At 41.7% G+C, this 15,684-nt stretch overlaps 1 protein-coding gene across 1 annotated transcript in view; it reads left to right on the forward strand.

Moving 5' to 3' along the window:
- prelid3a (PRELI domain containing 3A) overlaps positions 1–15,090 on the forward strand; it is a 60,509-nt gene extending 45,419 nt beyond the window's left edge. Inside the window, exon 6 of the mRNA XM_060824495.1 lies at positions 15,030–15,090. Coding sequence (XP_060680478.1) covers positions 15,030–15,056 — 27 coding nt within the window. The 3' untranslated portion in view covers positions 15,057–15,090. The remainder of the gene's footprint in view (positions 1–15,029) is intronic.
- The last annotated feature ends 594 nt before the right edge of the window (positions 15,091–15,684 follow it).

Genomic DNA, 15,684 nt, shown 5'->3' on the forward strand with positions numbered 1-15,684 from the left:
GTGTGTTTCATTGTGTAGCATGTTACCTAATTCACCCTAAGTTTCATTCACTCTTACCATATGGTAATCCAATTATTCTGAAATACAGACAACAGCATTGCTTCACTTTTACTGTGAATCACTGAATAACCTACACAGAGAAAACAAGTTTCAGAGAGTTTCTTACCCAATACATTCATAGCTGTGGAAAAATAATCTCAATTTTTTTTCCGTATTGAATTTTTTGAGGTAAAGTGTTACTGTTGACTTGAAAAAAGCATTGAACAATAAACTAGAGAAGTTTTGGAACAAAGATTGTCTCGAGTTTTACTCTTAAGATCTTTCTGAATAATGAATGTAGAGCAAATATTTAACTTATTTGCTGAAGGAAATGAACAAATAAATTTCTGCCACTTTTTTTTTGCAAGTACTGAATAAAATATGAATATAAAGTCTCAAACTTTCACAAAATTACATCTAGATATTTTGGTAAGTTAAGGTTTTCTCCCTTTATTAATTAGTAGATATCTAACTAAGGGCCCTCTGAAGTTTTGACCTAATAATAAGAAAGTAAAGGAGTTAAATTAAGTTTCAACATGCTCTGGAAATTGAGAAACTGTTCTTGAGAAACTGACAATAGTAACAGATAATACAAAGGTGGGCTTGAGGATCATCATGCATGATGACAATCTCTTTAAGTTTTTTGTAATAATGGACAGTAAGGAATATGTTTCCATCTGCAACTCAGCAATTCATTCCCATTTCAAGGAAGGCAACTGGAATTTTGGCATTTGTTGCTAAAGGAATAGAGTAAAAACGTTGGAGTGTGTTGCTGCAACTGTACAATGCATTAGTGAGATATGATTATTGTGATTAAAGATGACTTCAACCTGCCCAGTAAAAGCTTCTGATTATTCCAATTGCCACTCGAGGGGTCTCACATTGCTCACAAGTAGAACTTGTGTGCTCAGATGGAAAAAAGAAACATTTACTTCATCCACTCCACAGTCACAATGATTTTCACATTTACAAGTTGCAGGTATATGAAGGGACACATAGGTTGCCCTCAACTCTGAGTCACAGACTCAGACTGGTAAGCAAGGTGCCCCTCTGCATAACCTGCATATTTCTTCTTAGTCTCCCTATTGAGCAGAGATGCTGCAAGCACTTCAAGATGGCACAAAGTGATTAAGCGTGAACAGCAGCATTGCATTGAAAAATGCTGTTGTGCTCCGAAACATAGCATTTACATGCTGAAATACGGAATTGTTAAGTGGATCAGAATTGTGTCAAGAATAACCCATTGGCCAAAGGGTTACTTTTTTATTGGAAAGCTAATCTCTGCAGAGATTTTTGATTTTCTCTTTTCCTGAGAACTGTTGAAGCACTTGCAACAATCTTCAGCTAGAAGTGCTGGGTTCAGTGCTGGGTTCCAACCTTCTCTGGAAATCCTGCCACCACGGTGCCAAACCTCAGTCACTTTGATTCAATCTCATGATATCAAGAAATGGCTGAAGGCACCAGATATGCAAAGGGTATGGGCCTTGACAACATTCTGACAATACTACTGAAGCCATGGGCTCCAGAATTCACAGCACCCTTAACCAAGCTGATCCAGTACAGCTACAACACTGGTATTTATCCAACAATGTAGAAAATAGTCCAGGTAAATCCTGTACACAGAAAGCAGGATAAATTCAACCCAATTATTGCTCCCATCACTCTACTCTTGATCGCAGTAAAGTGATGGAAGGTGTCATCAGCAGTGCAATCAAGCCACGCCTACTCAGCAATAACCTGCTCAATGATGTCCAGTTTGGGTTCTGCCAGAGCCATTCAGCTCATCACAGCCTTGGTTTAAACATGGACAAAAGGTTTGAGACGAGAGTGACGGTGACTGACCTTTACATCAAGGACACATTTGACTGAGTGACACATCAAGGAGCCTGAGCGCAAGTACTATACTGTCAAAGGGAATCGGGAGAATTCTCTGCTGCTTACAGCCATATCTGGCGCATAGTTGTTTATGTTGGGAATCAGCTTTTCATCCAGGATCTTCTCTGATGAACCTGTTCGGTGATGTTATTACACACGTCAGGGGCAGCTGGGACTTAAACCTGACTGAGAAGTAGGAACATTACAACTGCAGCACCAAGAGTCCTTAAGTTCCTCAGAGTGGTTTTCTGGACCCAACCATCTTTACCTGCTTCATCTAAGACTTTCCCTCCAATATAAGGTCAGAACTGGGGATAGTTGCTAATGATTGCATCATGTTCAGCAGCATTCATATGATACATGTGGTACTGGTATTGAAGCAGTCTATGTGACATTTGCATCACACAAATGCCAGCTAATGATCATCTCCGACAAAAGAGAATCTAATCCTTGACATTCAATGGTATTACCATTATTGAATCCCACACTATCAAAATCCTTAGGGGTTACCCTTAACTAGAAACTGAACTGGATTTACCATATTAATACAGTGGATAACAGAGCAGAGGTTAGGAATACTTCAGTGATTAACTCACTTCCGGACTCCCACTGCCACGTCAACAAGGCACAGGTTAGGAATATGAATACTTTCCAGTTGTCTGGATGAGTTTAATTCCAGCAACACCTCAAGAAACTTAGCACCGTCCAGGACAAAGCAACTCACTTGATTGGCATCACATCCACAACGTCCACTCCATCCACCACTGATGCTCAGTAGCAACAGTATCTACAAGATGTATTGCATAAATTCAATACCTTCAGGACTGCTCTGTATTATAGTTGGGGTATGATATGTTAAGGCATTGTCCCTTTAAGAGGTGAGTCATATGAGCACTTCTGAGTCAATAGCCAGGTTCGTTGTCTTGTTTTGGTTTCTTACAGAGAGTAAAGCCTTCCTGTTGGGTTACAACAAACAATGAATTTGTATGTTCTTAAATTCTGATTGGAGCCTAGTAACTGTCCAATATAGGATAATGACCACTACCATCTAGAAAAACAAGGGCAGCAGATATTTGGGAACATCATCTGCAAGCAACTTTCCTTCCAGACTTGGAAATCCATCACTGTTCTTTCAGTGTCACTGAGTCGAAATCCTGAAGGTCCATCTTTTAGTGGCATTGTGGGTCTACCTACAGCACAGCAGCAGTTCAACAACACTGCTCACCACCACCTTCTCCAGGGCATCGAGGTAGAGATGGGCCATAAATGCTGACCCAGCCAACAACACCCACATGGCTTGAATGAATAGCAAAAAAATTAGAGGAATAAACATTTATGCTTCTACCTGCCTGACTCAGTAGTTATTGTGTCTTCATTGAATAAGTTTTGTTCAGATAATAAGCTGAAAATGTGTTGCTGGAAAAGCACATCAGGTCAGGCAGCATCCAAGGAACAGGAAATTCGACGTTTCGCGCATAAGTCCTGATGAAGGGCTTATGCCCGAAACGTCGAATTTCCTGTTCCTTGGATGCTGCCTGACCTGCTGTGCTTTTCCAGCAGCACATTTTCAGCTCTGACCTCCAGCATCTGCAGACCTCACTTTCTCCTTGTTCTGATAATAAACCAATTATGCTTTTTTTTAAGAAACCCTCTCGATAGCTCTGACATAAATAAGGTTGTTAATTGGTAATGTTGGAAGTGGAAGAAGTATTTTTCTTTCGTGTTGCATTCCATTGACTTGTGGTACACTCTTCCAGCCCTGGTTGTACAGTACATCACACTATGCATGCAAAGATTCATAATCCGACAGTTCAACTCTGGTTCATAGAGGGCAGAATGCAAGCAGGCAGCTAGGATTGAGCGAGAATGGTCAAATTGAAGGGGCTGGGTTTGAACAGCAGAGATGAGAGGGGCTGCAACTGGCTCATGACCCGGAGTGGGAACAGGATGTGATTGACAGATTGCGTTTTTTCTTTGAAGGAAAAACAATGTTTCTTTTTGTAACAAACCTGTTGCAAAGCACTGGAAGCAGAGAGCCCTGAGGAGGGGGGAGCAACCTTTGGACCAACGCTCTGGATGGGAAAGGCTGGAATATGACCGGGGATTCCCTGCGCCGCTGCCGCATGGCGTGGGGAGGAAGAGACTGGGGAACTCCTGGGCGTGAGGGCAGCAGTTAAAACTGCTTCAGCAGAGGCCGGGGAGGACACACACATACCGCCCCGACAGCTGGCACCACGGCTTGTCGGCTACGGTGGCATCACAGGGTAAGAGAGCTCATTCCATTGGCAATGGCTAATGGGGAAAGCAGCCCCTGACAGGGAATGAGTGAAGGGGGGAGTGTTGACAATCCCATTTCATGAATTCAGTAATTTTGCTTTGTCAACAGAATCAGTGAAGTATCTATTTCCCCAGAGGGAGGGGAAACGGTGGTCAGACGGTGATAGTCTGAGGCATCTTTCTGGAGCTTGTTTTTACAAGGTGGGGGAAAGAGAGGGCTTAATTACCTCCGGGTTTTCTATCCAGGCATGTGGCGGTCATAGCTGGAGAGTTCTACCCTTGTGAATCTCTGCAGTAAAATGTTGCCTGTCATTGCAGACCGTAGGAGTAGCAGTGGGCTGAAAAATCACATTGCTGCTTGTTACCGATTCAAATGCACTCTGCTCCTTTCGAGAATAAGTTACAAAGTGGACTTTGTTTTTTTTTTATTCCTTCATCCCTTCATCAGAGAGCTTTGGATGCTCCATCGCTGAATTTATTGAAGGTGGAGACAGACAGAGGCTGAGTCTCGCAGGGAGGCTCCAAAGGATACAGGGGAAGTAAAGTGCTGGCTTAAGGGCATCCATAATGACACTGACAGGCTCGAAGGGCCAAATGGCCTTCTCCTGCACCAATGTCTTATGACCTTATCATAGCTGGAGCTTCGGCTGTTGGGGCCTGACGCTAGTCCCTCTCCCCAACATATTCCCACTGTGGGGTTGGGGAGGGGTAGGGCAGAGATGGAGAGGTGGGGGTCGCAGGGTTGGAGTGGAAGGTTAAGATAGTGATGGAGAGGGTAGGATAGGGATGAGGGGGGAGGCAGGAATGGAGAGCTGATTGGTAGAACAGGGATGAAGGGGAGTGGGGAGGCAGGGATGTAGGGGTGGGGCCAGCAATGGAGGGGTGAGGGAGGTTTGGTAGTCTGTGGCAGCTAAATCTCAGCACAAAACTCCACTTGGGGTCACTCCCTGTCTCGGACATCTCTGCCTTGCTCCCTTTCCTCTTTTGAAGAGGTTCGTTAAGCCCTCCAACTCTGACAAGATTTTCATAATCAGTCCGAATGTACATTGGAGTCCAATAGGTATTTCTTGTGAAGTGATTTAATTGACTAAGTGTGCTTATATTGATGCAAGGTAAAATTAATGACTGCAGATGCTGGAAACCAGATTCTGGATCAGTGGTGCTGGAAGAGCACGGCAGTTCAGGCAGCATCCAACGAGCAGCGAAATCGACATTTCGGGCAAAAGCCCTTCATCAGGAAGGGCTTTTGCCCGAAACGTCGATTTCGCTGCTCGTTAGATGCTGCCTAAACTTATATTGATGCAAGTTGTTGTTCAAAATGATAGAATTTAGTTTTTGTGTATAATGAATAATAAGTTAATGACTGTACTTTCTATTTGTGATCAATAGACCTGCGGAGACATTATTACACACTCAGTACATCAATGGGCCCAGCTTTAGTTGAGCAGGTGACATGTTTCCTGTACAGCAGCCAGGTTCTCAGTCAATATGAGCTTAATGTCATCATGTCCAAGTCTGATATCCTTACAAAGGCATGTGAACTACTTTCTGCAGTCATCCGAAAGGGGAAGAAAGCCTGTGGTATCTTCTTTCAAGCGCTTGCAATGTGCGATCCACATCTGAGCAACCAGATATTTGGAACACAAGGTAAATGTTGTTCTCATTAAAAGCCATTGACCAGTGGATCATTTTGTCGAACCAATAATCATTTTGTTTCTCCTTCCACTGATGTTTCCAGACCTGCTCAGTGCTTCCAGCATTTTCTGTTTTTATTACATTTTGCTACCTTTCAGGCACAGTCTTTGCTGACACCAGTTTTTTAGAACAGGTTTTGTTCATTGATCCAAGGCTGTAATGAGGGCAGGAGTTGAGTGACCATGGCAGAACCCAACCTGGGCATCAGTGAGCAAGTTATTGCAAAACACCAGCCTGCCATTGGTGGTGGGCAAGTTGTTGGAGGGAATCCTGAGAGACAGGATTTACAAGTATTTGGAAAGGCAAGGACTGATTAGGGATAGTCAGTATGGCTTTGTGCATGGGAAATCATGTCTCATGAACATGATTTGAGTTTTTTTGTAGAAGTAACAAAGAAGATTGATGAGGGCAGAGTGGTGGATGTGATCTATATGGACTTCAGTCAGATGTTCAACAAGGCTCCTCATAGTAGACTGGTTAGCAAAATTAGATATCATGGAATACATGGAGAACTATCCATTTGGATACAGAACTGGCTAATGTAAACAGACACTTCAGTCCAACTCCTTCATGCCGACCAGATATCCTAAATTAGTCTCGTCCCATTTGCTAGCATTTAGCTCATACCCTTCCAAATCCCTCCTATTCATATACCCATCCAGATGCTTTTTAAATGTTGTAATTGTACCAACCTCCATCACTTCCTCTGGCAGCTTATTCCAGACACGCACCACTTTCTGCATTGAAAAGGTGCCCCTTTTAGATCTTTTCCCTCTCACTTTAGCCCTATGCCCTCTAATTCTGGACTGCCTTACTCCAGGGAAAAGACCTTGGCTATTCATCCTAACCGTGCCCCTCACAATTTCATAAACCTCTATAAGCCTTAGCCTCCAACACTTTAGGGAAAATGCCGCAGCCTATTCAGCCTCTCCCTACAGATGAAAACCTCCAAAACTGGCAACACCCTTATAAATCTTTTCTGAACCCTTTCAAGTTTCACAACATCCTGAATTGAACACAGTATTCCAAAAGTGGCATCACCAATGTCCTGTACAGTCGCAACATGACCTCCCAATTCCTGTACTCAAAGCATTGACCAATAAAGGCAAGCTTATCTAACACATCCTTCACTATCCTATCTACCTGTGACTGGTACATCTAATACTGTTTAGAATTAAAATTAGAATCAGAATTAGGTTTTGATGAAGGGCTCTGGCCCAAAACATCGAATTTCCTGTTCCTTGGATGCTGCCTAACCTGCTGTGCTTTAACCAGCAACACATTTTCAGCTTAATTGCACAGGGATACAGGAATACAGTGAGAAGTGTAAAATCTCACCACTCCCAGTGCCTTAGGTATAAAGGTACCTAGGAACAAAATCTTAGGTACAAAGTAGGAAGATAAGGAAATAAAGACAATAATTCAACATTAATGTCATTTTCAGTATAATGTACAAAAATAAAGATATAAAGTTAAAAGTTCAACATGATAGTCCCTTCTTAAGTGCTTACCCATGCTGGGCTCACACTCCCCACAAGGGTACAATGTCCTCCCCACTTGACGCTGCTGCAGATGCAGGGAGACCTCAGGCTCACTCTCCTCCGCATTGGGTTCACTCTCTAGCCCTTCCTCAGGGTCTCTCACTGTCCCCCTCTCTGGGCTTGATCTCCTCCACATTGGGCTCGCTCTCTAGCCTTATCCCACGATCTCTCACTGTACCCCCCTGCTCCCGCCCCCCCTCCCCCCCCACCTCCTCTGCGCTGCCCCAAAGCTGTCTCCCTTCTCTGTGAAGAAACCTTGCCTCAGGCGCGCTGGACACCATGGAGCTGCCAATCTCTCCACAGGAGGTAAGTAGATAAAAGTGAGAAAAAGTTTTAAAAATCACACGACACCAGGTTAGGGTCCATCAGGTTTATTTGGCAGCACTAGATTTTGGAGTGCTGCTTCTTCATCAGGTCGCTAATGATGGAGCAGCGCTCCAAAAGCTAGTGCTTCCAAATAAACCTGTTGGACGATAACCTGATGTTGTGTGATGTTTAATGTTGTCCACCCCAGTCATACACCGGCCCCGCTATATCAAAGTAAGAAAAACAAGTTGTGAAAGAAAAGAAAGAAAGTAAAAGTGTTTGGAGTAGGTGAGCTCTGGGCAGGAGCCCACATACGGTGTTGCTGCTCCACCACCATCTTGACAACAAGATGGAAGGCAAGGAATTAATTATAATGTTTTGTTTGTGGTAGTGACATAGATTTGGCCAGCTAACAAACACCAATGTTGGACATATATTTAACTTGATATAAAAGTTAAGAAATCATCTGTGATCTTATTTATTTCTCGTGACTTCTCTGATTCTTAAGTCCTTTTGGTTATTTACTGACAAATGTTAATAAATGTAGTAATGGTGGTGCGAATTGAAAGATAATTCCAGTCCAAATGATCAAGTTCCTCTCAATTGTAGAATATGTTTGGAGTGAGCTATGATGTTTCATATAACCACAGGAAATGTTGGAAACCCCTTAACGAAATGGTGATTGTCGCCACTGGTTTCAGATTACTTAATGCAGTTTGACTGTGTTTACTGTGATGTTCTTTATTCAGCAATTAGGATTTGTTCCTTTATTTCATCACCTTTCAAGATTGCTTAAGTCCCCTTGCTGAAATGAGAAGTGGAAAATTCTGAATGTAAATGGAATAAAGTCATAAGATCATTGCAGCACAGAATGGTGCCATTTGAACCAACATGCCTGTGTTGACCCTCTGCCAAACAGTTAATGTAGTGCCACTCCACTACTTTTTCCTACCTTTACATTTTCAGGTACTCACCCAATTCCCTTTTGGGTGCCTCGATTGAATCTGCCTCCAGCACGCTCTCAGATAATATATTTTAGACTCGATAGATGGAGAAATTGCAGTTCCCCATTTAGCTACTATTTGTTGTGGAGTATGCCTCAGGCATGCCGGAGGACTGTCCTATGGAACTAATAAAAATTAATATTAGATTAGATTACTTACAGTGTGGAAACAGGCCCTTCGGCCCAGCAAGTCCACACTGACCCGCCGAAGCGTAACCCACCCAGACCCATTCCCCTATACCTAACACTACATGCCGGAGGACTGTCCTATGGAAATAATGATAGGTTAACGTTGCTCCAAGTTCTTTTGCTAACTAGGCATCACAGTTTTTGACAGTGTAGCTTTTAACAGCAGTGTGCTCAGCATTATACGATGAGTGGCAGTGATTTGGTTATAGAGCTGTGTTTAATATAATGCATATAATTTGTTGACAAAGCAAAGGAAAGGCTAATGACGTTGTTATTTATGTACAAATTGTACACCTTGAGCTGAGGGGCAGATGACGCTCAGTTATTGAAAAGCTGCTGAACAATTTGACTTATATAACACCTACATCTCAGCACCTAGCACAACACTGAAACAGATGAGCAGTGTATGTGTGCTGTACTTTGGATTCAAATGCAAACTAAACTTTCCACATCAAGTTAAGTCTTGTTCTTTTCAGTCTAAGTATGTTTTTAATGACATGTTAATTTCAATCACGACTGGCTGAACTCTGTGGTAGTGGAATTGCTATCCTAAAGGTGAATCCTTCAGGTTTTAATTGTAGAAGATTTAAAAATGTAAAACTTTTAAATACCATTGTCCTCTTTCTCTCTCTTATCTCAGTCTTTCTTTCCACCTCTTTATTTCTGATGCTGTATTTGACTTGGCTTGAAATACCCCCATTCTCTGTGATGTCTGTGCTGTCAATGTAACTAGGAGAAACTTCTCTTCAAGCAGGTCAGAGGTGCTTGGTTTCTCTCAATCTGGAGATGCTGGTGTTGGACTGGGGTGTACAAAGTTAAAAATCATACAACACCAAGTTATAGCCCGACAGGTTTAATTGGAAGCACTAGCTTTCGGAGCGCTGCTCCTTTATCAGGTGGTTGTGGAGTATAAGATTGGAGGACACAGAATTTATAGCAAAAGTTTACAGTGAGGTGTAACTGAAATGATATATTGAAAAATACCTTGATTGCTTGTTAAGTCTCTCATCTGTTAGAATGACCATGATAGTTCACTTCTTTCATATGTCGATGACAAAACATTTTTTAAAAGTTACATTCTCAAGTGAACTTTAATAATTGGTGTCAGCTAATACCCAATACGAAATATGAAAGAAGTAACATGGCCATTCTAATAAATGAGAGACTTAACAATCGAAGTATTTTTCAATATATCATTTCAGTTACATCTCACTGTAAACTTTTGCTATAAATTCTGTGTCCTACAATCTTATACTCCACAACTATCCAATGAAAGAGCAGCACTCCGAAAGCTAGTGCTTCCCATTAAACCTGTTGGACTATAACCTGGTGTTATGTGATTTTTAACTTTGGTTTCTCTCACTCACATTTTCAGTAATCCATCATGCAAAATAATTTAAAATCTTAAACATTAAATGGAAAATGTAACTAACATCAGATGCAAATGATATAATGCAAAGTGGCAACTCACCCAATCAGATAATTTCTTCCGTCTGCTAGTACTATATTAATAACTTGCACGCGATTGAACCAAGTACTGATATCTCATGCCTTGTTCCAGTGGGCATGAACAGCACATGGCTGAGATCCAAATTTTATTTGAAAATGTTCCAAATGTGCACTTCAAACATTTTTACTACCTTTCTAAATCAAATTGTTATTGCTATGAGATTTCAATGATGAAAAAGTATAATCCAATTTCACAATTCTGATATTGCTTTCAATTATTTTAAATTGGAAGAAATGTACTTGCTTTGATTACAGTGAAATATTAGTTCTGAGTTTGTCTGACCTTTCTCTTCTGGTTTTGTGCAGTTAATTTTACGGGTCACAGTTTACCAGCTCCTTCATTTCAGAGGATTTCTCCTTCAAATGAATATCTACTGAGGTCTCAAGGTAATAACAGAATTGGCATTACATTGTCCTTAATGAGCTTGAATAAGTTGCTGAAAAGGCCAATGAGAAATCTAATATTTCCATTAATTGTCAGGCTCAATGATAGATAAAGTATCAGAATAAAGTTCTTCCCTGGGAAAAAGAGAAAGACAGTTAGCTGCTTCACGTAGGGATTGTTATTGGAACATTGGTTCAATGAAGTAGAAGACGAAGAGCTGAATGATGAACCCCAAAAACAAATGGCTTAGGTTGGGGAGAAATGGTAAGATTTAAATATCTGAGACCTGAGTCAAATCCACTCCAACACTCAGTCCAGAGTTTTCTGAAGGTAGCACAGAAAACTCCTCCTAAGAGATATTATAGAAGCCAATTGGAGAATCCACTGGGACAGCTTCAGGGAGAAACTGCTTGTGGGCCTGGAGAAGTGGGAGTGCTTGGTCAGTCTCCCATCGTTTCTCTATCAGAGCCCTGTTCTCCTCATTGGGAACAAGAATTGCATTGCTGGGATCAAATCCTTGAGATCAATTCTGCTGCCTGCATCCACTGCCGTTTGTGGAAGAGAGTTCCAAACATCTCCCACCCTTTGTGTGTAGAAATGCTTCCTAACATCTCTCCTGAATGGTGTGGCACTAACTTCTAGACTCTGCCCCTCAGTTCTAGAATGTTTAACTAGTGGAAATGATTTATCTTTAGTTTCCATGTCCACCAAGCATCTTAAAGTGACTTATAGCTGATGCATTGCTTTAGTAATGACTGCAATAACTTAGAAAAAGTGGCACATAGCTAGGTCCTGCAAACAGCAATCTGCTAATGAATAGTTCATTGGTTTTTTTCAGATTTTTATTAGAGGGGTAAATATCGCTCAGAGACCTCAGTTTCTCTTCAAAAAAATCAGTACCAGTGTTTTATATCTAACCACTCAGGCCTCTGCTTAATGCTTCACCTGAAGCACAGAGCCTCTGTCAGTGTATGTTCTTGAAGTATTCTGTTTTTACTGTCATCCTACATTGTGTGCTCACATCTCGAGAGTGATTCATGTACCCATAATCTTCTGACTCAGAATACTGCAAACTATAAGCGAGAGCTGAAAGCAAAGTCCCCTTCTTCTTTAACATCCCAATTCAGAAATCCCATGACAAAAAGCTGAGAGTTTCTGCTTTATATATTGTATTATGTCGTGCACTAACCACTACACTAACAACTAATTGAAGATAGTGAGTCGAGTCGCTGAAGAAGCATGACTGAACTTGAAATGTTCACTCTGCTTTCTGTCCACAGGTGCTGCCAGACTGCTGAGTTTCTCAAGCAATTTCTGTTTTTATTTTAGATTTTCAGCATCCACATTTTATTTATGTATGAGCTTGTAACCTGGTCTAGTCACACCCCCTAGGAGTGACATACATCCATATGCAGAAAACTTTCACCAGCATATATTAATGAACAAATAGATTGGCACATGTTTTGCCACCGATAGTGACTTCCAGTTAAAGGGTGAATTTAATGTAGAAGTGTCTCTGGGCATTTCATGAATGGAATTATATAGAGAAAATGACATTGAGCCTTGGTCTGAAAATGAGGGGGAGCATGACTGAGGCAGGATTTATAAGAAAAGATTATGCGAAGGCTTTGAAAGTAGAAAGGAAAAACACATTTAAAGAGTTTAGGGAAGGCACCTCAGATAAAATGATTAAAATGAGCACAGGAATTTTACAAATGCTGATTGAAGGAACAGTGAATGGCCAGCTTTTAATTTGTTGCTTTTATTCTCTGCAGCAAGGCCTCATACTTCAGAGCCAACAAGACCTGGAGAAGCTCTGTCTTCTCAAAGTGAGTTCTTTACTTAGTCAGACATTGTAAACATATTCATTGTGTTGCAGACATCAGGCTCCAGATGCCACATTAGTGTAAATAAATTAAAGCTGAGCAATTTGAGTCTCAGAATCTATTGAGATAATTTCATCAGAGGGGTGTGTTAAAGTAGGAAAAGTGTAATTCAGATGAGCAGAGAAACACATGTCAGTCACCATGTCATCACTGGACATCGGGGTTCCAGACACGAAAAATCTTATTTAAATCCAGTTGCCTTCAGGCACCTTACTTCAGCACGGCACTTAAAAAAATAAATGAAATAGAAGAAAAAGTAAATTGCAATCCACAGACAGGCTTTTCCAGTTGCATGAAGGTGGGCTGGAATCTAGTTACCTTGTGCAGCACTGAGGGAGGCCTAACCAGGAGCGCCCTGCGTCAGTGTTCCAGGCTTCATTCTGGAGATAAAACAGAGAGTTGAGAGTGTATGAGCTTATTGAATGAGCTCGGAGGGACCAGGGGCGCCTATATGGTCAGCTTTTTCCAGATGGTTAACCCTTCCTGCTTTCTCAGAACAGAGTGTTAACATCGGGATCTGTGAGTAGGTAACAGGAATTTAAACTGCCCACCCAGTTTTCTGGCATGGAAGGTGGAGAGAGAGAGAGACAGAGAGACAAAGTGAAGAAGGTAGAGGCTGAAAAACATCACCGAATTGTGTTGGGATTTTTTTATTGCTGGTGAATCGAAAGCAGCTCCATTTTTGAAAAGTATTTTGTGGGACATAGGTATCACTGGCAAGGACAGTGTTTTTTACCCACCCCAAATTGTCCTTGAACTGAATGGCATGCTAGCCCACTTTAGTAGGACAATCACATGACTGTGGGTCTGGAGTCACATGTAGGCGAGACCAGGTAAGGATGGCAGATTTCCTTCCTTAAAGACATTAGCGAACCAGATGTGTTTTTGAAACAATTGGCTTTGGATACCTTTAGTCTATTTCTTTAATTTCACAATTATTGAATGTATTACATCATTTAATTTATTGAGTTATAAAAGAGACCTAAGGGGCAACTTTTTCATGCAAAGGGTGGTACGTGTATGGAATGAGCTGCCAGAGGATGTGGTGGAGGCTGGTACAATTGCAACATTTAAGAGGCATTTGGATGGGTATATGAATAGGAAGGGTTTGGAGGAATATGGGCCGGGTGCCTGGCAGGTGGGACTAGATTGGGTTGGGATATCTAGTCGGCATGGACGGGTTGAACCGAAGGGTCTGTTTCCATGCTGTACATCTATAATTTTATGAGTTCAAACTTCACAACCTGACTTGGTGAGATTTTAACCCATTTCCCCAGACCATTAGGCTGGACACCTGGGTGAAGGGTCCAGTGACATTACCACAATGCATCTGTCTCCCTGGTTAGTATGAGGGGCTTTAGATGACCAAATGTTTGCGAGTGGGGATGTGGAGGGAAGGAACAAGGAGGAAGAAATGGAGAGGGAAGAGTTCCAAAAGGCCAAATGATGAAGAGGAGTCGGGGGACTGGATGGGGAAGCACAGGTGCTGGGTCCAGTGGAGCAAATATCTCCACAGTTTTGGAAAAAATTGCATTGCTAAAAACAGTCTCCAGTCGGGCGTGGGGGTGGGGGGCTGGTGGAATTTAACTTGCCAAAATAGTTATTTGTGGCAAGACATGGGAGGGACGTGCTTGCCTACTGTACGGTAGATTTGCAGCAATTACAGCCCATATGGAAGGAAGAGTAAAGAAGGGGCTGTCAGAAATCTAAAGTGAATGGTGATTGATGGTACAATCAAGCATTAGGCCAGCTACTTGGATTGTGGCACTTGCAGACAGAAACTGACAAATATGGATGTTGAACTGAAAATGAGATGGAATTTAGTTTAAAATTGCAGCACTTTTAAAGAGTCAAATTTAAATCGGAGGGCCAGGGCTCTCCTGGTGAATCTAAACAGAAGGCCTCTGGTTAAATGCCACGGTCTGGATCCTCTCTATAGCTGACTTTGGAGCAGGTGATGTTGGATTTTGCCATAAAAAGTAAAACATTTTCCTAATACTGCTTAAAAAGGTTTACCATTCAGGAATATCAAGAGGAATTCTCATAAAGAGTAACTGTACTTGAAACATTAACTCTCCTTTCTTTCCTCAAGTACTCCAAACCTGTTGAGTTTCTCCAGCAATTTCTGTTTGTGTTCTATAACAGAAGGTCCTGTTCAGTTTGTAACATTTTGACAGAGAAACATCCAAAACCCAGTGCAGTTATAGCACGTAAAGTTACTTCACTCATCACAGTACCTCACCTGAATTCATATTTTGCTCAAAATTAGTTTGGGTAAACTTTTAAAATGGGCTGGAATCTGAGTTTTTTCCTTTTGCCCCTAGAAGGACAATGCAAGTCGCTGCCAGTGATCTGCAAGATTTGTATCTGCAGCTCGAGTCTCAACAATTGCACCTTTGGCTCAAACAACAACATATCCATTCTGAGGTCAACGTCATTATCTGCCTTGGAGAACTTTGCGGACCCAGCATCCAGTGTGAATGCAGAATGTGGTACGTGCACTCCTTGCCTGAATGTTGCTTTCTTCGTTCTGTTAATCAGAGATTAGAACAAAGGACCTTCTATCACTGGTCCAAAAATTTGTCTCAAAGCTGAGTTCGGGAGCTCTATACTGTCAGCACCATTTCATTTAAGTCAACAGTCCATTTATAATCAAATGAGAATGATATAAAATGAATTAGTAAGAACTGAGCTGGCCTGACATCTTTTCTTATTAGTTTTCCAAAGGCAACAATATCCAAAGAGACTAGAATTAGATGAACATTATTGAATGAGCATAAATCACTTGGCAAATGCTCTACTCAGAAACGTGGCTGAATAAAAACCATAAGAACTCCGGATGCTGGAAATCAGAAACAAAAGCAGAAAGCAGAAGTTGCTGGAAGAACTCAGCACGTCTGCGGAGAGAAGGCAGAGTTAACTTTTCGGGACCAGTGACCTGAGGTTCCAGTTCTGAAGAAGAGTCACTGGAGCTGAAGT

The sequence above is a fragment of the Hemiscyllium ocellatum genome, chromosome 4 (assembly GCF_020745735.1).
Source record: "Hemiscyllium ocellatum isolate sHemOce1 chromosome 4, sHemOce1.pat.X.cur, whole genome shotgun sequence".
In the NCBI taxonomy this organism is placed as follows: domain Eukaryota; kingdom Metazoa; phylum Chordata; class Chondrichthyes; order Orectolobiformes; family Hemiscylliidae; genus Hemiscyllium; species Hemiscyllium ocellatum.